The 24,279-nt window shown below is 43.3% G+C and overlaps 1 protein-coding gene across 1 annotated transcript in view; it reads right to left on the minus strand.

The window, feature by feature from the left end:
• Positions 1–23,059, minus strand: part of LOC121005501 (solute carrier family 23 member 2-like) — a 212,986-nt gene extending 189,927 nt beyond the window's left edge. The window contains exon 1 of the mRNA XM_040438271.1: positions 22,960–23,059. Within this exon, the coding sequence (XP_040294205.1) occupies positions 22,960–23,019 (60 nt within the window). The 5' untranslated portion in view covers positions 23,020–23,059. The remainder of the gene's footprint in view (positions 1–22,959) is intronic.
• Between the last annotated feature and the right edge of the window lie 1,220 nt (positions 23,060–24,279).

The following is a 24,279-nucleotide window of genomic DNA, read 5'->3' on the forward strand; positions in this document are numbered from 1 at the left end:
ATACTGCCACCTGCTGGTGACAAGAAGGTATACTCCTAGAAGGTTCTACTCACAGATGTTACACAGCATTTAATGCAAAGTCCTGAAAACTGGTTCTTTCTTAACCGCACCACAGTACAAAAACAACAACAAAAAAACCTTTTTCTATATAAGAACAGTAAATTTAGCATATTGCAGATCAGTTTGACGAATGCCTGCTGTCAGTGTCTGGAAATCGGACCTGTTCTCATACTTGAGAGTTGAGGGTTTGTTACACTGCATCTGCAATACCCCATAGCAATACCCTATAATAAGGTTACTGCAGAAGGTTTATTGCTGTAATGCTGTATTAAGCAAGAATGTTCTGATTTATTGTATTTGTCTGCCTTATATCATTGTACGGACAGTTATGTTTAATTACATTGGCCAATCCTCTTATGTTGCCAGGATAATTACTTGGGTCTGCCCCCTGATTAGTCAGTAGAAAGTCAACTCTGCTTGAGGAATATTGAGGACCATGTGCAAGATCATTAGAACTAGACACAAGCTCAGAGAACCTTCATCTCTGAGACAGCCAAAGAAGCAACTTTTTCATAAAAAATGCTTGATATAGTAGGATTCATGCTCCAAAGAGAAGGGAAGCACATGACTGTGACCTCATCACAGGTCCTACCACCACTTCCAGTGTTGAAAAGGTCACATGACTATGGTGTCATCACAGGTCCTTCAGCTATGAAGTATAGATAGAACGGGCAGCAGATTCACAGTAAGGGCTCTTTCACACTTGCGTTGTTCTGTTCCGGCATAGAGTTCCGTCGTCGGGGCTCTATGCCGGAAGAATCCTGATCAGGATTATCCCAATGCATTCTGAATGGAGAGAAATCCGTTCAGGATGCATCAGGATGTCTTCAGTTCCGGAACAGAACGTTTTTTGGCCGGAGAAAATACCGCAGCATGCTGCGCTTTTTGCTCCGGTCAAAAATCCTGAACACTTGCCGCAAGGCCAGATCCGGAATTAATGCCCATTGAAAGGCATTAATCCGGATCCGGCCTTAAGCTAAACGTCGTTTCGGCACATTACCGGATCCGACGTTTAGCTTTTTCTGAATGGTTACCATGGCTGCCAGGACGCTAAAGTCCTGTTTGCCATGGTAAAGTGTAGTGGGGAGCGGGGGAGCAGTATACTTACCGTCCGTGCGGCTCCCGGGGCGCTTCAGAGTGATGTCAGGGCGCCCCACTCGCATGGATGACGTGATCGCATGGATCACGTCATCCATGCGCATGGGGCGCCCTGACGTCATTCTGGAGCGCCCCGGGAGCCGCACGGACGGTAAGTATACTGCTCCCCCGCTCCCCACTACTACTATGGCAACCAGGACTTTAATAGCGTCCTGGGTGCCATAGTAACACTGAACGCATTTTGAAGACGGATCCGTCTTCAAATGCTTTCAGTTCACTTGCGGTGTTACGTATCCGGCGGGCACTTCCGGCAAATGGAGTACACGCCGGATCCGGACAACGCAAGTGTGAAAGAGGCCTAAGTCCTAATCAACCCCCTCCCCACCCCCAAGGTGACCAGGTTACCCTGGCAGACGAAGGGAGGGAAAAAAATAATAATAATAAAGCTATATGTCCGCCCCTGTAAGAAGGGAAGAAATGCTATATGGCTTTTGGAGGGCAGATATTGCTGGAATGGTTTTGGATGCCATGTTGCATTTGAGGAGACCCTGATGTACTCCACCTTCATAAATACTGGAAAAGTTACCCCATTTTGGAAACTACACCCCTCATGGAATTTTTGGAGGGGTGTAGTGAGTAGATTTCACTTAAATGGTTGTCGGGTGCCATGTCACATTTGAAGAGCCCCTGAGGTATCAGTACAGTGTAAAAATCCAAAAAGTTACCCCATTTTTAAAAAAAAATAAACCCTTTAACTCCTTAAGTACTGGACCCATTTAAGGTTTCAATAGCCATATATTTTTACATTTTCTGTTCATATAGCCATATATGGGTTAAATTGAAAAAAAAAAAAAACAATTCTGCAATTGCAGTTTTTCCACAGATATGCTATTTCAGTGCTCAGTATGTTGTTGTGTGAAATGTAAGCCCACTTATTATTATACAGAGATTCCTCATTTTAGAAACACCCTACAGTATGTTCCAGCATAAGTCAGGCAAGGACAGAGTTATCTATCCTTGCCCAGCCCTCTCTAAGGCTCAGGGTGAGGGATGGTCCTTCCCCCTAACACCAAAAGATTCTAGTGTACTAGGAATAGGCAGTGTGTGAGGATGGGCCTGAAGGAGAGAGGGAGTAGAGGCGCTCTTTTCCCCCAGATATTTAGGTTAAAAGCTTCCGGAGACTAACAGTTCCCCATGTGTCCTCTGCCTCTTCTACGGATATATAGAGAGATGATTTCAAAGAATTTTAAGGCTACGGTGCGAGAGTCAGCAAGGGAACCAGCATAAAGCATTACAGACTTTGCTGTCAAGAGAACTGATGCACCCCAGATGCCTGGATTCAAAGCTGACCATGTTTTAGCCAGTAAGGTGATCAGCGTACAGTTTTCTCAGACTCTGCTGCAGTCGAGGGATAATGAGTTTAGACACCTTTCACACTTCAGGTTAGATTTTGGTCAGTCACATTACTGCACGCTGCAGTGCAGATTGTGACATATTGCATTTGTTAGCCAGAAAACCCCAGTACTAAAGACTCTAGCAAAAGAAAGGGTAATCTGAGGGCCATAACTTTTAACTATTTTCTTAAAGTTATATTCTGGTTGTTAGAAGTTATTATTAGTAGATTGCTTGGGGTCCCACCTCTGGGATGCACACCGATCACGAGAAGGGGGACCCCATAGCCCCTGCAAATAACGGAGTGGCCAGTCGCACATGTGCGTGGCTGCTCCATTCATTTCAATAGGAATTCGGAGATAGCCGAATACAGCATCAACTTTTTTCAGAATTGCCATAGAAACAAATGGAGCGGCCGCATGCATATGTAACTGGCTGATCCGTTTTTTTTAGGGAGGCTTCAGGGGTTTGGGGCCACTGTTCTCGTGATTGATGGGGGTCCCAGCAATAGGACCCCCCACCGATTTAATAGTTCTCTAATAGATTGTGTCAGGATCTGTTCAGGGAAAAACTGATGGTTTTGCACACAAGTTCAATCACTTTTGTGTGCAATTACATTCAGTGTTTACATTTTTTCTACACAGATACAATCAGCAACCATCACTGAAAAAGGCATTACATCTGGATTCCTTACGCTTTTCATGAAAGTCCCATTCACTTAGAGCCAGAGCTGCATGAAAAACTGAGAATATAGAACATGCTGCAATTTTTCCTGAATGCATGGCTCATGCGTGTAAAACAACGCTCATGTACACATACCCATTGAAATGAATGGATCAGGATTCAGTCCGGATGCTATGCACGCATTGCACCAGGATGGAAAACTCTCTTGTGTGAGAAAAGTCTAAAGAGAGACTTTGGTTAAGTTCAATCTGGCCTGGTTGCTGACTCTCCCAACACCACACGCTGGACATTGCATCATTTTTAAGGGCACCCTCAAGGGCACCCCCAAACTACCATCAGGCAGGGATCCCACAGCTTCAGGGAGTGCCCAGAGAGAATACAAGGTTCCTCTCGTTGATTGCACCAACCCCTGAGGGAGTACATGGTGACAACATCTCATCAAGGCCACTACCACTCCCATCCTTTGCACCAGCTCCTCAGGGGCTCACTTCAGAACCCCCAAGAAGTTACTCCATTTTGGAAACGGCACCCCTCAAAGTATTTATTAGGGGGTGGGTGAGCATCTTTTCACCCCACAGGTGTTTTGCTAAATGAATGCACAACAGATGGTGCAAAATGAACAATCACAATTTTTCCACAGATATGGCATTTCCATGCCCAATATGTTGTACCCAGGTGGTGCGAATGTGTAAGTAAGCCCTCTTATTATGCTGTGCTTTCTGGGATTAGAAACACACTACATGTGGCCCTGTTATTTTTTATGAACATACAGTATATGAGGGCTCAAGAGTATAAGAGCACCATGTGCATTTTGAGGTACAATTTGGTGATTTACACATCTGGTGCTGACAACTGTAATAAATGGAACTCCTGAAAAGTGACCCGATTTTGGAAACTCTGTCCCTCAAGGTATGAAGGGATGGAGTGAGCATTTTAACACCGCAGGTATTTTGCAGAAATGAACGCGCAGCAGACTGTGCAAAATGAAAACTGCATTTTTTTCCACAGATATGGCATTTCAATGTCCAATATGTTGAACCCAGCACATGCTGAGACTCGGTACAGAAATGCCATACACGTGGACATAAGATGCTGTTGGAGCTTAGAAGGGAAGGAATGCCATTTGGGCTGAATTCCTTTTTTTAATGGAATGGTTTAAAGGTGCAATGCTGCTTTTAAACAGCCAGAGATGCCAGTACAGCTATTTTCGGACAACCATATGTTTTTTTTTCTTTCTTCTCTCTCGATGGAGCTGTGTGAGGGCTTATTTTTTTTACTGGATAAGTCGCCATCATAATTGGTTCTATTTTGTGGTACATACTGACTTTTTGATCTCTTAGAAATAAAGGAATAAAGAAAACAATTCTGCCATTGCTTTTTGGGTTTATTATTGTGGCGTACTTTATTCTGCTGGTCAGTATGATTACAGAGATGATTTTATCTAGTTTTTTTTTAAAGGGCTTCTGTCACCCCACTAAACAGTTTTTTTTTTTGGTTACTTAGAATGCCTATAATGCGATTTATGCATACATACTGTAATTAATCATTTCTGTTCAGCAGATTTTGTTAAAAACGTAGTTTTAAAATATGCAAATTACCTTGCTACCAGCAAGTAGGGCGGCTACTTGCTGGTAGCAGCCGCATCCTCCTATCCTAAAGACGCCCCCTCCGCATGTTGATTGACAGGGCCAACGGACGGGATCGTCCTGTGGCTGGCCCTGTCTGCTATCAAGATCTCGCGCCTGCGCCGTAACGGTATTCAGTCGGCGCAGGCGCACTGAGAGGAGGACGCTCGCTCGGCCGCTCCTTCCTCAATGCGCCTGCGCCGGGTGTAGATGTGACGTCAACGGCGCAGGCGCATTGAGGATGGAGCGCTGAGCGGCCTCTCAGTGCGCCGACTGAATACCGTTACGGCACAGGCGCGAGATCTTGATAGCAGACAGGGCCAGCCAGAGGACGATCCCTTCCGTTGGCCCTGTCAATCAACATGCGGAGGGGGCGTCTTTAGGATAGGAGGATGCGGCTGCTACCAGCAAGTAGCCGCCCTACTTGCTGGTAGCAAGGTAATTTGCATATTTTAAAACTACGTTTTTAACAAAATCTGCTGAACAGAAATGATTAATTACAAAAGGTGCACAACTTTGAATCCAGCTACTCTGCTGCCTCTGGAGGGGGGAGGGAGTAGTAGTATGAGTCATCTAGAGGAATATCTTCCTGACCCGGAAGATAAACACGACTGTCTCCAATTAATGTCCCAAGAGACAGCAGGGTTTGATCATGTGGTAGATACTCCCTCAGAAAACCCAGATTTAGAGCTCTTCGTGGATGGTCGCGGTATGGTGTCCAGGGGAAGTTTTATACTGGGTATGCAGTTGTCACTCAGCATGATACAATTAAAGCAGAAGCATTGCCCTCTCACATGTCTGCACAAGAAGCTGAACTTAAAACTTTGGAAGAGGCCTGTAGGTATGCAGAGGGAAAAACTGCAAAACATCTATACAGATTCCAGGTATGCTTTTGGGATCACCCATGATTATGGTCCAATTTGGAAGGCTAGAGACTTCCTTACAGCAAATGGCAAGCCAATTAAAAATGGCAAAGGGGTGAAAGCCCCAATGGACGCTCTGCTGTTGCCAACGAGGGTGGCCATTATGAAAATTAAAGGCCATTCGTCAGGAAAAACCCTTGAAGCTCGAGGAAATCATCGAGCTGATCTGGCAGCAAAAGCTGCTGCACAGAAACCCAGAGATGATCCAGTAGGGATAGCAGCAGTACAAGAGCAAATCTCCCTGCCAGTCAACTATGAAACATTTAAAACCTTACAGTCTCAAGCAACCAAAGAGGAAAAGGCAGTATGGCTAGAAAAAGGAGCTGTGATGACCCCAAAAGGAACATGGGAACTTAGAGGAAAGCTGTGTTTGCCCCCTGCCTTGTTCCCAGTCACAGCCCTGGCCACTCATGGGAATACTCCCCTGTCCAAAACTGCGATGACAGCTCTTGTTAATAATCACTGCTATGCCCCAGGATTCAGTGCAGCCAAATTCACTCAGGCTTGTATGATTTGTGCCCATCACAACATAGGAAGGATGGTAAAAACACCTTTGAGGCACACTCCCAGGCCCGATTTCCCCTTCCAAAGACTGCAAATAGATTAAATCCAACTACCCAAAGTGGGGACCCTAGAATACTTCTTGGTATGTGTAGATTTGTTTTGAGGGTGGCCAGAAGCCTATCCTGTGGCCAAAGCTACTGCACAAAACACAGCCAAGAAACTTCTGAATGAGATAGTTTGCCGGTATGGGGTCCCAGAGACAATTGGAAGTGACCGAGGTTCTCACTTTACAGGGGAGGTCATGCGTGAAATTATGGGAGCCCTGGGTGTTGAACAAGCCTTCCATACTGCGTATCAGCCACAAAGCAGCGGTAGAGTAGAACGACTTAACGGCACAATTAAATCAAAAATACAGAAGGCTATGGCGGAACTGAATAAGCCATGGACAGAGTGTCTCCCTTTAGCACTTTTCTCCATCCGGTATACACTTAACCGGAAGACAGGCCTCAGCCCATATGAAGTACTCTTTGGGAATGCCCCTAGATTAGGACTCTATTTTCCACAACAACTCCAAATGCAGCATAGTAGTCTTTCAAAGTACGTTATCTGTCTTACAAACAGACTGTCTAATGTGTATTCCCAAGTTTTTGCTTCTCTTCCAGATCCAGACAGCATAGAGGCAACTCATTCTCTACAACCAGGAGATTGGGTAGTGGTGAAACGACATGTGCGGAAAGTCCTAGAACCACGATTTGAGGGTCCACATCAAGTACTGTTAACCACCGCCACTGCTGTCAAGTTGGAAGGAAAGCCTAATTGGGTCCACGCATCTCATTGCAAAGAAGTACCAGAACCTCAAGTGTTGGAATGACTGCAAGGGCCGTAATATTTTTGCATGCCTTACTGTTCATTCTATATTGTACAGGGGAAAATGCACAGTCAGATCAAGTCCCAGATTCCGTATTTAGAGCAATATTAATACAAGGAAATCAGAGTGTAATTGCATTTGTATCTCCTACAGCTTCACCCATGATTGACAAAATGGCCTTAGAGACAGGGTTTTCAGACACAAATGTATGACTAGAGTGGATCCGCTATACGGTTCTGTCCCAGAAGCGATCCAACTGCATAGCTTGTGCTGCAGCTCGACCTCATTTGGGTATGGTACCTTTCCCTTTGAATAAGGTAACCGATCCTGAGGGTTTTAAGCGCATCCTTAAGATGTATACTGAAACCATTCGCAGTAATGACACCTCCCACTGCAGGCCATTAGAATTACTTTGTTCATGATAAAGACCATATGGGTTTCGGTATAACGCCATACCCTGGAAATTATACCTGTTTCAATCGCAATGGTACAGGCAAAGACATTGGTGTTTTCCCTCCAGGATATTGTTCCTATAACATCTATCTGAGCGACTCTGCCGCTTACCCTGACAAATGGTTTGTCCACCAAGATTATCAACATTCGGATATCTGAAGCTCCGACCCAGGATACGAATGGAATGGATTGGCCAATGTACCTTGATTAAAGGTGCTGATGCCATTTGTTCTATTTTCGACTCTTGAGTGGGATCAAGTCAATAAGCAAACCAGTGTCCGGTCACGGCTAAGGAGGTCACTCCCTACATCTTTTGATTCTCATGTATACATAGATGCTATAGGAGTCCCTAGAGGAGTTCCTGATGAATTCAAGGCTAGAAACCAGATAGCTGCTTGTTTCAAATCAATATTTCCCATAATTTCCGTAAATAGAAATGTAGGCTGGATTAACTATTTGTACTATAATCAACAGAGATTCGTAAATTATACCCGAGATCCGATAAAAGGAATAGCAGAACAACTGAGCTCTTCATCGGTGATGGCGTTACAGAATCGACTGGCCCTCGACATGATCCTAGCGGAGAAAGGAGGTGTCTGCAAGATGATTGGAAGTTTCTGCTGCACCTTTATTCCGAACAACACTGCCCCTGATGGAAGCATCACAAAGGCTTTGAAAGGACTGACTGCTTTATCAAATGAACTAGAGGAAAACTCTGGAATCAATAACCCATTTACTTCATGGCTAGAACAGTGGTTTGGGAACTGGTCTAGTGTGTTGGCTAATCTGTTAATGACACTGGTGGTAGTATTTTTGGTATTGGCATTAATAGGGTGTTGTGTCATTCCTTGTTTTAGAAAAATTGTTTTTAAAATGTTCAATTCAACCTTGCCTGCAAACACCATGTACCATGTGACACTGACAACCCCAAAGTCTATTTTGAGCACCTCTTTGAGGAATGTGATTTCGTCCTAAGACAAATAAAATCTTGTTGATAGTTGCAGAATAAATAGAACCAGATGAAAGCAAAGCCGAAAGGGAGTTGGGGGGGACCTGGTGAAGCAATAAGGAAAGTCCAGCTCTTCGCCATTTAGGGCGTTGGGAGAGTACCTCACTTTGCTTATTCATCTTGTATCTATTTACCGCAAAAAGGAGGGATTTGTGAGAGAAATCAATTAAGAGCCTCGTGTACATTTTCTTTGTTGTAAGATCATTGGTGAAAGAAAGGAGGAGTTAAGTTGCTAGTTTCAAATGTGCCAATGAAACTCAGGAATAAAGTTAGTAAACTACTCCCTTTTTGTCACAGAGCCAATAAACTTTCATTTAGGACCACCCTTCTGTCTACCTCATATTGCCTATATAAGTGTATGTGACTGGAATAAAGATATGCATATTTTCCATGATACCAGCCTGTATTGGTCTCATTGAGAAAGCTGTATGAGCTCATACTTATAATCCTAACTGATTTGGAGCCACACAAAAGAAGAAGTGTGTCGTATAATTTGCGACAACAGTACTTACCAATAAACGGGGTATAGCCATGGGGACCAGATTCGCCCCCAGCTATGCTAATTTATTCTTGGCCGAGTGGGAATATAACCACATCAAGCCGAGACTGGGGACGGATCTGGCCCTGTGGCGCCGTTACATAGATGATGTGATCTTCATCTGGAAACAAAGTAAAGAAGAATTGGAAAAATTCCTAGAAATAATTAATATTAATAACTTACATTTGGTCTTTACCTCAAACATACAGGAGAGCACCGAATTCTTGGATTACTAATCAGAAAATCTGGTAATAAATACATATGTGAGATGTTTCGCAAACCCACAGCTAGAAATAGCTATATTGATTTTTCGAGCTGTCACCTGCCAAAATGGTTGACAAATGTTCCCTCTGGTCAGTTCCGTAGGATAAAGCGGAACTGCACAGAGGGACACACTTTTGAGATAGAGGCCATTGAGATGAAAAGACAATTTATTGAAAAGGAATATCCTGAAAACTTAGTGGAGGAGTCACTGAATCAAATTATGAAACTAGATAGAAGAGAGTTTTTTGAGAAGGAAGTCAACAAAGATAAAAATGAGAAAGATAAAACACAAAACAAAGAAGAAGTTATTAGGGTTGTTCTTCCATTTAATGAGAACTATAGGAAGATTCAGAAAATTATTAAAACCCATTGGCACCACGTGCTGAATGACAAAATTGTGGGACATCTACTTCCGACTGTTCCGACGATTACCTTCACTAGGGCACCTAATCTAGGTATTAAGGTGGCCCCTACTGTAAAACCTTGGAAACAGAACAAGTTGAGTCTCTCAGGAACCTGGCTGAGTCTGAAGGGTTATTATAAATGTGGAAGGTGCATGGGTTGTAGAATGAATAAGAAACCCCGCCTAACGACGACTGTCCCCTCGACTCAGAATGATTTTAATTGGGAGATAGAAGATTGTCTTACATGTGACTCCAGTGGAGTTATCTACCTTCTCCAGTGTCCTTGCAATAGACAATATATAGGACGCACTAAGAGGCCATTCAAAAAAAGAGTGGCCGAGCATATTGCTAACATCAGGAAGGGGTACGATAAACATTCCCTGTAAAGAAAGCAATAAACAGAACTGTAAAGAAAGCAATAAATGACAAAAAGAAAGCATATAAAACCCTAAAACAGGAGGGTAGCACGGAAGCACTGAAAAACTATAAGGAAAAAAACAGAACATGTAAAAAACAAATAAAAGCGGCCAAATTAGAGACCGAGCGATTAATTGCCAAACAGAGTAAAACTAACCCTAAAATGTTCTTCAATTATATAAATGTTAAAAAGTATAAATCTGAAGGTGTCGGCCCTTTAAAGAGTAAGGAGGGGGGAGTCGCAGAGAGCGACGAGGAGAAAGCAAAGCTGTTAAATATTTTTTTCTCCAATGTATTCACTGAGGAAAATAAACTGTCAGATGAAATGCTGAATGCTGAAATAAATTCGCCATTAAAAGTGTCCTGTCTGACCCAGGAAGAAGTACAACAGCGACTTAAAAAAATCAAAATAGACAAATCGCCAGGACCGGATGGCATACACCCCCGTATCCTAAGGGAATTAAGTAATGTCATAGCCAGACCCTTATTTCTGATATTTGCGGACTCTGTACTGACAGGGAATGTCCCACAGGATTGGCGCATGGCAAATGTGGTGCCAATATTCAAAAAGGGTCCAAAAACAGAGCCTGGAAACTATAGGCCGGTAAGTTTAACATCTGTTGTGGGAAAACTGTTTGAAGGTTTTCTGAGAGATGCTATGTTAGAGCATCTTATGGGAAATAAGCAAATAACGCCATATCAGCATGGCTTCGTGAGGGATCGGTCATGTCAAACTAATTTAATCAGTTTCTATGAGGAGGTAAGTACTAGACTTGACAGCGGCGAATCAATGGATGTCGTGTATCTGGACTTCTCCAAAGCATTTGACACTGTACCTCATAAAAGGTTAGTATATAAAATGAGAATGCTCGGACTCGGAGAAAACGTCTGTAAGTGGGTAAGTAACTGGCTCAATGATAGAAAACAGAGGGTGGTTATTAACGGTACATACTCAGATTGGGTCACTGTCACTAGTGGAGTACCTCAGGGGTCAGTATTGGGCCCTATTCTCTTCAATATATTTATTAATGATCTTGTAGAAGGCTTGCATAGTAAAATATCAATTTTCGCAGATGACACTAAACTGTGTAAAGTAATTAACACTGAAGAGGACAGTATAATACTACAGAGGGATCTGGATAGATTGGAGTCTTGGGCAGATAAGTGGCAGATGAGGTTTAACACTGAGAAATGTAAAGTTATGCACATGGGAAGGAATAATGCAAGTCACCCGTACATACTAAATGGTAAAACACTCGGTAACACTGACATGGAAAAGGATCTAGGAATTTTAATAAACAGCAAACTAAGCTGCAAAAAACAGTGTCAGGCAGCGGCTGCCAAGGCCAATAAGATAATGGGTTGCATCAAAAGGGGCATAGATGCCCGTGATGAGAACATATTCCTACTACTTTACAAATCACTGGTCAGACCACACATGGAGTACTGTGTACAGTTCTGGGCTCCTGTAAACAAGGCAGACATAGCAGAGCTGGAGAGGGTCCAGAGGAGGGCAACTAAAGTAATAACTGGAATGGGGCAACTACAGTATCCTGAAAGATTATCAAAATTAGGGTTATTCACGTTAGAAAAAAGACGACTGAGGGGAGATCTAATTACTATGTATAAATATATCAGGGGGCAGTACAGAGATCTATCCCATCATCTATTTATCCCCAGGACTGTGACTGTGACGAGGGGACATCCTCTGCGTTTGGAGGAAAGAAGGTTTGTACACAAACATAGAAAAGGGTTCTTTACGGTAAGAGCAGTGAGACTATGGAACTCTCTGCCTGAGGAGGTGGTGATGGTGAGTACAATAAAGGAATTCAAGAGGGGCCTGGATGTATTTCTGGAGTGTAATAATATTACAGGCTATAGCTACTAGAGAGGGGTCGTTGATCCAGGGAGTTATTCTGATTGCCTGATTGGAGTCGGGAAGGAATTTTTTATTCCCCTAAAGTGAGGAAAATTGGCTTCTACCTCACAGGGTTTTTTTGCCTTCCTCTGGATCAACTTGTAGGATGACAGGCCGAACTGGATGGACAAATGTCTTTTTTCGGCCTTATGTACTATGTTACTACTATGTTACTATCAAAACATTATAAAGACGTACACAACCAGGATCCATCCAGTCTGATGTTTGTGGCACTGGAGAAGGTGGAGAAACACTGGAGAGGCGGTGATTTTATTAGACAGATGTCTAGGATAGAATCCAGGCGCATTTATGAATTTGGATCTCTACAACCGAAAGGTCTTAATTCGGAGTTGGAGATTTTTGGATTCATGTAGGTTGGGTGTCTTGTGGCCGACGGCACGTCGCATACTAGGCCGTTTATCGGCGCTGCGACGTGTCCTTGGCTCCTAGATACCCACCCTTCCTTCTCTATCAAATTCCAAGAATTTTATCAAATTTCAAGAATCCTATAAATCTCCAACTTTCAAGATTCCTCAAATCCATTATAAATGTTGGGGAGTATTTATAGTTTTATATCCGGATTTTAATCTAAATAATTTGTTTAATAATATTTTATCATTAAAATGTGATTTTATAAGTGTTAGCAATTAGATATTAAGTTTATATTTCATACACCAGTATATCACACCAATTGGGACATCTGGGCAAAAAAACGCATGTGTCCCCCAAAAAACGCATGGAAACTGCAAGTAGAAAAAAAAAATAAAAATTTCAATGCTGTATAGAATTATCCCCTGATTATGTGGGAGGATTTCCTGACCAATTGGGAACAGCATGAACAGCAGGTGTTTGAGAGTTGGGAAGTAATTAAGGAATGGATAAAAATGGAGGCAAGTCAGGCAGACACTTGACCACTGAGGAAGGGAGAGCAAATCTACCCGAAACGTGTATGGTGAAACAAGTGATGTACCTGTATTGAGAAGCCTCCGATAAAACTGTATGGCCATACAGAGAAAAAAAAAATCTTTACAGTAAAGGAACAACTACTTTTATCGTCGAAAAGCTGTACCGAAGGAAATTGCGGAACAGAGTGTCAACTCCCGCGATCTTTCGAACTCCCGCGAAATTTGAACCAGCTTGTTGGAAGGAGCGATCAAATAAGCCGGCAGACATTTAAAGCTCCACTCAAGCACCAGGGAGACAGCAGACACCAGATGGTAAGCCAAATACCGATTTAAAGTTTACCTCGACTTTTACCATAAGAGACTTTTTATTCCAATATTATCAGGATTCCCGTGGACATTTTATGAATACACTACGCTCCCAGGGGAAATACACCTACAATATTTAAAGTGACACTTATTTTCCCAATCTGAGATATATACACAGAGGAATTACCTCCCCCTTCACAATAACAGCATATATAAGACCTGGACAATACTTGAAGTTTTTGGTGTGTGATTTATATCAGTGAATTTATTGACTATAGACTAGTATCGAATATTTTATTATCATATATTTTAGCATTCAATACAATATCGACTATACTATTATATGTACTATAGTTTGTGATTGTAGTTTTTGTATGTCATTGCTATAATACACTGTTTTTATTATTTTTATTACAATTTTATGGGGATTTAACAATAAATATTTTCTGCATATGTCAATTTGGTTGCCAAGTGTATGAGTGCTCGCCCATTTTTCCATTGTTACAGTACTTACCCATATTTGGCATTAGGGCTGGGACAAGGTCCACCACCAACAGAGGCTGAGCTGCCCAAGTGCGCCCCCCCCCCCATCTACCCCACCAGACATTTAGATGTTATTTATTCCTGCAGCTCTAATGCTCTGATGATCACTGATCAGTAGATGACTCAAGTCAAGCCCCCCCCCCCACACCATTTAAATATGTATGTTTGTTATTAATGATCTCGCACCCCAACCCACCCCAAGACTCACCTAGGTTTTAGAGGAGGATAATAGGAAACAATATTTTTCATTCCACCTCAGGTCAGGTCAGCCATCAGACCACCAATGTTAATTAGACCTCAGCTCACAGGCACAGCCCCAATGCCTCAGATCAGACCCCCATGTCAGCCATCAGCCCTCCATGTCATATTTCTCCCCGTCCATGGCACAGGCAGGCTACAGACATTGTCTCCGGCCCATCATGTAACCCCATCCTCACCCATGTCACATTTCTCCCCCTCCATTTGATTGCTCTAACACCTAAAGAAAATAATAATAATTTAAAAAAACGGATGTTTCTCCAGATGATCTTATGCTAAAAGTCATGGTAATAGAGTCTCAAAGGTCTATAGAAGCAGGCACACTATTTTTACAAACCTTTGAGACTCTATTAACACTACTATCAACATCAGGTCATTTTGAGAAACAGCAGGTTTTTTTAATTATGTTTTTCCTTTAGGTGTTAAAACATAACTTTCATTTGATTGCTGTAACACCTAAAGGAAAAATCATTTTAAAAACCTGCTGTGTCTCTAGATGACCTTATGTTGACAGTAGTGTTAATAGAGCCTCAAAGGTCTGTAAAAATAGGGTAACTGCTTCTATAGACCTTTCAGACTCTATTACCACTGCTATCGACATAAGGTCATCTTGAGAAACAGCAGGTTTTTAATTTGTTTTCCTTTAGGTGTTCAAGCAATCAAATAAGTTATGTTTTAACACCTAAAGGAAAAAAATAATTTTAAAAACTTGCTCTTTCTCTAGGTGACCTTATATTTATAGTAGTGTTAATAGAGTCTCAAGGGTCTATAAAAGCAGTTACCCTATTTTTACAGACCTTTGAGACTCTATTAACACTACTATCAACATAAGGTCATCTAGAGAAACAGCAGGCTTTAAACAAATCCCTTTAGGTGTTAGAGTAAATTGCAATCAAATGAACGTTATGTGTTAAGATTAGGGTCAGAAGCAGACAAGCAGGGTTTTGTTTAGCCTCTTGGGTATTAATTTTTACATTCATAAAGCTCCACATTGAGCTTCCAGCAGCAGACAGATGCCAGGGCACTTCTGTGGTCACCTCACCTGGGCACATGGTCTTTGCTCAGCAGAGTCCTGCCTTACATGCTGGGTAGATGCTGCCTGGAATGGATTTGTTAGAAGGAGGTCTGTGACGTCACTGGTCACATGCTCCTTCATGGTCACATGATCCACTGTGAGAACGCCTGCCTCCTGCTGTGTTCAGCTCCAGAGAGAAGGGGGTGTGAAAGGATGGACCAATGGCAGGGCAGCTAGCTGATACTGGCCAATCAGCAGCCTCCTGCTCCTATCTGTGGCTTAACACAAGCGCAGCTTAGAGTGAAGACTGGCTGGGGAGGGCGCCCGGCAGCGCTGCGCTGCTGACAAGTAAGAGATTAAAAAAAAAAAGGTTTATTTTTCCGCCCAGCCCAAGCTGCGCCCTGAGGCTGGAGCCTCCCCAGCCTCTGTGTCGGCCCGGCCCTGTTTGGCATGTATCATCCTAAAAATCCAGGGCAGATAAGAGTAGTATTCTATTTGAGCACCAGGTGCGAAGGCGTTTCGCTCAATGATGTCTTACTGTCTGGTCGAGACAACAGACTTCTAGAGGTACTTCTACGCTTCCGCAGAGATTCCGTAGTATTTATGGCTGACATACAACAGATGTTCCACTGCTTCCTCGTAAAGGAAGAACATAGAAACTACTTGAGGTTCTTCTGGTACCGCAACAACGACCTCAATGAAGACATTGTAGAGTACCGAATGAGAGTGCACATCTTTGGAAACAGTCCTTCCCCTGCAGTCGCTATCTACGGTCTCAGACACTCAGCCCGAGAGGGTGAAGGAAAGTATGGGTCAGATGTCAGATCCTTTGTGGAAAAAGATTTCTAAGTGGACGACTGCTTGAAATCCACACACACGAACGATACTGCAATCAGTCTCCTAAAAAGGGCTCAAGAGATACTCGCTCTAGATAATTTGAGGTTATACAAAATCGCCTCCAACAGCCGTGAGTTAATGGATGCCTTCTCACCCCAAGACCATACAAGGACATGGATCTTAGCACCGACTCCCTTCCCATGCAGCGGAGCCTCGGTTTGCTCTGGGATTTAAAGGCAGACACATTCACCTTCCAAATCAGCAAGGAAGAAAAGCCCTTCACACGCAGAGGAGATCTGTCCACCATAAACAGCTTATATGATCCTCTGGGTTATATATCACCTGTTACCATCCAAGGTAAAATGATGCAAAGGGACTTCCCCACAAAGAGACTTTTGATTGGGATGATCCACTTTGCATGGAGAAAAATGACCTGTAGACAGGTTGGAAGAAGTCTCTCGAAGCTTTGACCAGCCTTCATGTGGCGCGACCATATGCTTCCGTGCCTTCTACTGAAGTCGGGATGCAAGAACTGTATGTCTTTTGCGATGCTTCAGTCAAGGAGATTACTGCTGTAGAATACCTAAAGACCATTGATGTCATAGAACAATGCCATATAGGATTTTTCATGAGCCGGACCAAACTGGCGCCACTCCGCGAACACACGATTCCCAGACAGGAGCTCTGCACTGTGGTGCTTGCAGTGGAGTTGGCTGAACTTATAACTAGGATATATCTGCAACGAAACCAGACGTTTTTATGTCTACGTCTGCAATCGGGTGCTAAGGATCAGGAGATCCACTTGTCCTAAACAGTGGCACTATGCGCCCACACAGAATAATCCTGCGGACCACGCAACTAGGTCTGTCGCACCAAGCCACCTTAAGGACACAACATGGTTTATCGGTCCTGCATTCCTGTACCGTTCAATGACTTGCAACATCGGATCCGACACATTCAAATTGGTAGACCCAGATGCCAATGAAGAAATCCGACCATAAGTATCTGCTCTATACACAGTGACTTCGAACCACCAACGCAAATCCCATCGTTTCAACAGGTTCTCCACCTGGATGTTGCTCTTTTGTTCTATAGCCTGTGTAGTCCATACAGCTCAGACATTACCTGTGAGCCAGAAGCCCTGCAAAGGCTGGCATCACTGCAAACATACCTCTACCGCTCCTAATCTGGAAAGGTCCAAGAACATAATAATTTGCACAATACAACGTGAATGTCATGCTAAGGAAATAGACTACCTCAGCAAAGGCAAAACAGTCTCTAAAGATAGCGCTTTGAAGAAGCTTGATCCCACCATTGACCAAAATGGGTGGCTAAGAAAGAAGGAAATAGTGGTGTCCGTTGATGCCAGATGGAGAGTGTTCTGCCTCCAGCAGAGAGAGATTCATTTCAGTTCACGTCGATTTAATTTCTAACTCATTCTGCTGCAATTTCTGTATTCCTGTAGTTATTAGTTAGGTAACAGCACCATCTAGCGGTGGTAAAAATGCATTGTACCTTGTTAATAAAGAGTATTGCTTTGTGGGAGGTGCTAGGCATTGTGGGTAGTGCAAGGCATTCTGGGAAGGAGAAGCCCAGTCTTCAGTCTACATACAGACTACAGGACATCAGCAGAGCTGTTCCATGCAGTTCTCCTTCTTAAACTCCACCATCTTTGTGTAAGTATATCTGGTGAGTGAGATTTACCTTGTTTCAGGGACATGTTATGCAGAGCTGTTTAGCTAGGTATAAGTGTCACTCAGGGAGTTATTTCTGTTAGCTAGACATGCAGTTCTATGTATAGGCAGCCATTTTGGACATCTGCTTTCTCTGTCAATGTTTTACTGTACATGCTATTCTATGTTTTACTTACACAAGCCATTTGTATTCCTGTAGTTTTAACAATTCACAATCCTGCTGACCAATAAACAAATTAGACTACAGAAAACAGTCCTCTTATTTGTAAGGCAGGAATGGTTTATACTGAATGTCAGACTGCAAACTCTGTGAACGTGTATGAAGACAGAACAAGGTATTTGATCCTTGAATCACCCACTAAATTGGTTCAGTTAAAATTGGTATTTAAAGGGATTCTGTCACCTCATTTTAGCTTATAGAGATGCGGACATGCATGGCTAGATCGCCGCTAGCATGTCCGCAATATACCTGTCCCATAAAGCGGTGTCCTTTTATTGTGCTTAAAAAATGATTTTAGAGATATGTAAATGAGCCTGGTAAGGAGCCCAAGGGGCTGTACTAACCTTCTTCGTGCCCAGCCATGCCCCCCTGTGAAGGAGCACAGCACCGCCTGCGTCCTCCGAATCTTCTCCTTTCTTCACAGTTAGATTGCCGTAATCTCGCGATGCGCGAGCTCGCTCATGCGCAGTGACGGTATAGTGTTCCTTCCCTGTGCTGGCATCAGCCTCAGGGAAGGAACTGCGCATGCACGAGCTCGCGCATCGCGAGATTACGGCAATCTAACTGTGAAGAAAGGAGGATATTCGGAGGACGCAGGCGGTGCTGGGCACGAAGAAGGTTAGTAAACCCCCTTGGGCACCTTACCAGGCTCATTTACATATCTCTAAAATCATTTTTTAAGCACAATAAAAGGACACCGCTTCATGGGACAGGTATATTGCAGACATGCTAGCGGCGATCTAGCCGTGCATGTCCACAGCTCTATAAGCTAAGACGAGGTGACAGAATCCCTTTAAACAGTAGTGATTAGCTGCAGGGGCTATATTCGAATTTGTGATACTTCACTAATAGTTTGTAGAATATTTGCGAATTTCAAGATTATTTTATTAAATGCGATAAATCGGCAATGAAAAAATCACATAATGCGAATTCGTAACGCGAAATACAGGCGTAGGTCACTTTGGCTACATTTTTCGAGCTGGTATAAGTTTCCTGAGACTGGAGAAAATGGTTGGCACGGCAGAACAATAGAATAGCTTTATATGCAGATAGACGTGCAACTTCACATTTTAGCAGGTATGACTACAGATTACTGATTGGTGCACTAAGTATTGTGAACTTGACATTGCTTCCTTCTCATTGGCCCACAATCAAGAAGCAGAGAGGAATCATGTGTTCAGATGGAAGAAAATGACGAATATTCGATATAACGAATATATAGCACTATATTCTAAATATTTGCGAATTCTCCAAGTGGCGATATTCGCGATAAAAATTCGCTATTCAAATATTCGTGCTCAACACTATTAAACAGTCCCCATCCTCATGCTGTTTACATTTTGACATCATGAGATCAAGACGACACCTAACAATTGATCAGCAGTACCTCGCCATTGCGAGGCTTCAAGCAGGATGTTCTCAGATGGAAGTGGCCACTGAGCTTAGATTGTCAGAGTGTCATCAGCAGGTTGCAACAGAGAAACAACAGAGATAGGCCTCTTTCACACTGGCGTGTGCGGCCCATGGTCGTGCTACGGGCCGCAATGCACGAGCACAGTCCGTGGGGCAGCCGCAGCGGATCCATTCACTTGAATGGGTCCGCGATCCGGCCGTTGCGCAAAAACATGTTCTATCTTTTTGCGGAACGGAAGTACGGGACGGAACCCCACGGAAGGACTCCGTAGTGCTTCCGTAGGGTTCCGTTCCGTGGTTCCGTTCTGCACCATTCCGCATTTGCGGACCCATTCAAGTGAATGGGTCCGCATCCGTGATGCGGAATGCCCACGGAACGGCACCCGTGTATTTGGGGCCCGCCAGTGTGAAAGAGGCCATACAGAGAGACTGAAAGAGTAAGTAAGGCATAGAAGTGGACGTCCTTTGGCCACATCCCACACTGATGACTTCTTCATTGTGAACAGTGTCCTGCGGAACCGAATGATGAATACCTCGCATATCCAGGCATATTTAATGGTGGCAAGAGGCATCCAAGTGTCACGTCAGACCATTCAAAACCGTTTACATCAGTCATGTATGCCTACTGGAGAGGGGAACAGACCAGGCAACTGGACAAATGTATCCAGTTGCAAACACATCAAAAGCAGGGGATCTAAAGTGCCAGTGTGAGAATTGACACTGTGATTTGTGGGTACAACCACTGAGCTACTACCGCTTCCATCTGGTTCTTGTGGCTTTCTGCACATCATTGAAGATTTCTATACTGATACAGCATAACAAATCATCAGCTGTGCGCAAGACTAGGCCATGAAAGGTAGATATAGAGATTTGTGCTCTTGATAACTTTTTGATGGTGTGTGAGCATGACATGTTCAAGACAGCCACATCCTCCATTCCCTGACAGTTAAGTATATTGAAAAGCTGCAAAAGTTTTCGTTTCACACAAGTGATATGGAATGAGTCAGGGTCTGTCCAGGGAAAAACTGATGGTTTTGCACACAAATTCAATCAGTTTTGTCTGTGACTGTGTTCAGTGTTTTTTTTTTGTTTTTTTTTGCACGGATGCAATTAGTTTTTGATGTGTATTTCATGTGTGTGAAGAAAAACTGAATAAGGATCCATTCACACGTCCGCAATTTCGTTCTGCTATTTGCGGAACGGAATTGCGGACCCATTCATTTCTAGGGGCAGCACGATGTGCTGCCCGGACATGGAATTGCGGACCCACACTTCCGGGTCCGCAATTCCGTTCCTGAAAAAAATAGAACATGTCCTATTCTTGTCCGCAATTGTGGACAAGAACAGGCATATTCTATTCGTGCCGGCAATGTGCGGTTCGCAAAATGCGGAACGCACATTGCCGCTCTCCGTGTTTTGCGGATCCGCGGATCCACAAAACACGTTGCGGACGTGTGAATGGACCCCAACAGTCTACATCTCCTAGCAACTATCAGCGAAAAATGCATTGTGTCCGGATTGCATCCAGATGATTTCTATTTTTTCACACAAGCCCCATTCGTGTCTATGGGTCCAGGTCAACTCACAATACAGAACATGCTGCGATTTTTCCTGAAAGCAGAGATGATCTGTGATAAAGGACACTCATGTACACATACCCATTGAAATGAATGAGGTTAGGATTCTATCCAGATACTATGTATTCACTGCACACATCGCATCCGTGGTGCCACTGTGCCCATGTTACAGACCACAAACCCCAGGTCTGAAAAACATGGGCACCGGCCGTGTGACTTCAATGGGTCAGTGATCCACAAGATGCAGTGAATGATAGGAAATGTCCTATGTTTTACGGAGCAGAGGCACAGACCCGGAAGCACACAGAAACACAAGGAAGACCTTGTGATGTCTGTTTTAGTAATGGCCTTGACGGTCGTTTTTATAACCAAACAAAATCTATGGGGATATTCACATGGCCTTTTTTTTTTTTTTAACGGCCAGTTAATAGCGGGTATCAAAAAATAGTGCATGTCCTATTCTTGGCTGTTATCAAAGCCAGATGTACCCCAATTGAAATCAATGGGCCCGTTTTTTTTAACAACAGTATAGACAGGAATGCACTCATCTAAAGGCCATTAAAATGGGTTAAAGTGCCTTTCAAGGGTTAAAATAAAAAAATAAAATTACTCACCCTCTTGAATGCGCTGACATTCACTCTGCAGTGGAGGGGACTGGAACCACCTGACACACCTAATGCTATGTCGTTCCACTCCTCTCTGGTGCAGAGTGGATAAGGTTGCCACTATGAGGGGACTTATTTATACTTGGGGCACTATTTCGGGGATTTTATATACAGGGTGGTATTATTGGGGGGTATGTTATATACAGGGGAACAGTGGGGGCATTATTTATACTGGGGCTACTATGCTATAGACACTGGGGGCACTACAGGGGGACCATTATAGATGCTGGGGGCACTGCGGGGGTGTATTGTGGGCACTGCAAGGTTTGGGTTGCTAAACAGCCATGAAAAACAGATGCAAAAACGGCCATTAAAAACGGACAAACAGACAGAAAATAGATGCACACATAGATGCACAATGGCCATGAAAAACTGTCAATGATTGTTTTTTTTTTTACGGTCATGTGAACGTAGCCTAAGGGTGCAGCCACATAGTGCCAAAATCATAAAAGGAGAGAAAGTATACGGGACTTCTCCTCTTTCTTGAATTCACTCCTGGTTTTGGCTTCCAAAACTGCATGCAGAAATCTGACCATGTACGGCACCCTTAGCCTACAGACTCGTAGAAACCAAAGCCCCACCTTTGTTTTAGCTTTATACAACAGTTTCACACTTGCGTTGTGGCATTAGAGTTTTTAGATCCCACAGAAGATCTCAAAACCAGAATCAAACCGATTTGTGCCATTTAAAATATCCGGATGCATGCTTTTAGCTGGATCTGGTTGTATTAAATCGAAACTGAACCAATCGGATCCAGTATAAAAATAATTGTAAGTCAATGCGGATCCGTTTTTTTTTTCACTAATAACTCCCCCCCCCACGGATCTGCCATTATTGACTTACATTGATTTTCATGCCAGATCCGGTTTGTAACTAACCCTCCGCTGTGTGTAGCACAAAATCTGTATTCAGTTGCTAAATGTAAACAAGAATGTCCCTGTTCCCTGACAGCAAGCAGGGATCTTGAAAATGGTGATGTCTGCTCAATATTTCTTTATCTAATGATTAAAAGGATTGCCTGATTTTATGTCAATGAGACATACACACTGTAAGTACTGCAACTTTCTTAAATAGTTGTTTTAGAGATCTGATTGTGGCAAAATCTTTATAGAGCTAAAGGGTGCCTTCAAACTTTGCGGAAAATTCTGCCAGAAAATCTGCAAGATTGTTGCAGATTTCTTGGTGTGAAGTATGTTGCAGATTTCCGGTATGAGAATCTCTCTATTCGATTCAATGGTAAATTGATTCTACAGTGGAAAATACTGCAGAAAAATACTTTATTCAATTCGATTGTTTCAATTCACCAACAGTAAGCAGAGAAGAAGGTGTACACACATACAGCTGGCTAGTAGGAGGTAATGGGGCTTACCTTGAATGCTGTTTTATCCATGCCATTGCAGCCCTTGAACCCCTCAGTGGCAGTCATCATCCTCCTGAAAGGCACAGGCTGATCTCTCAGCTCCGTTCTATCATGCTATATGGCAGAAAAGGAAGTGGAAAGCTGCTCCGCTTGGCTTGGAAGTTAAGGAGAAAAGAGCTGAGACTCATGTGAGCGGCATTATCACAATCTGATTCTAATTTGCTGAGGGACTGTCTCTTCCTGGCAATAAAAAAAAAATTCTATCAACTGAAGGGAACCGCTGGTGTTGGGGGTGCAACAGAAGCACCCAGATCCCTCTGCTACATAGGCAGACATCTTGTGGCATATGTTAGGTGGGTCGGGTTTAGATTATGTATTGGTACCCAGGTGTAGTGATGAGTGAAGCGAGCTTTGGATCCTAGATCCGAAGTCGCTTCGCTTAAAACTTCAGATTAATGCTGTATGGAGATCTGTCTCCATACAGCATTAAAATATATGGCCTCCGATGAGGCGAAGTTAGTGATTCGCGGTGTCTCACGAGACTTCGCTGAATAACTTCGGTATTTGCTTTTTAAAGTCCAAAACAACTTTAAAATTTGGTACTGGTACCTCGGAACCGACGCCGAGTTCGGATCCAACAGGCCTATTACATACCTGCCAACTGTCCCGGATCCGGCAGGACAGCCCCGGATTTTGGTGGCTGTCCCGCAGTCCCAGGAGTACTGAGGTATGTGCCACTGTCAACTGTCTCCCCGTAAACCCAGCAGGTACAATGTGGGTCACACATGGCTCTGCTGGCTGGGTAGGAGGAGTAGGGCTGGACTGGGACTGATATTCAGCTCCCACTTACCCCAGTGCTAATGACATATTTGGATGGAAATTACAATCAGCAGTACCAAAAATATAGGGGTATACAGCACTACATACCTATTACATCAAATGATGTCTCCTCTGAGTATGCAACTACTCTTTCTTAATCTTCTCCATTATGACGACTTATTTCAGCCATATCTTGTCTATGCACATTTGCCAAGCAGACATCTTAGATTCCTCACTTTTCACTGTTATCCTGCTGCTACGCCCAATACTATGCATCTCAATGCCTCCAAATTCTCTACTGAAGATGTAACAGCATCATACAGATAGCCCCCCATACTAATAGGGGTCCCAAAAGTCCCACCAATTATAATTCTCTTCCAGTGTCCTCATTACTATTAGTGCCCCCTAAAGTCATAATGTTCCCTATTAGTGCCCTCATTAGTAGTAGTGCCCTTCATATTCTGCTCCATAATAATGCCCCCACAGTATGCCCAGAAGTAATAATGTCTC

The sequence above is a fragment of the Bufo bufo genome, chromosome 1, assembly GCF_905171765.1.
Source record: "Bufo bufo chromosome 1, aBufBuf1.1, whole genome shotgun sequence".
Lineage (NCBI taxonomy): Eukaryota > Metazoa > Chordata > Amphibia > Anura > Bufonidae > Bufo > Bufo bufo.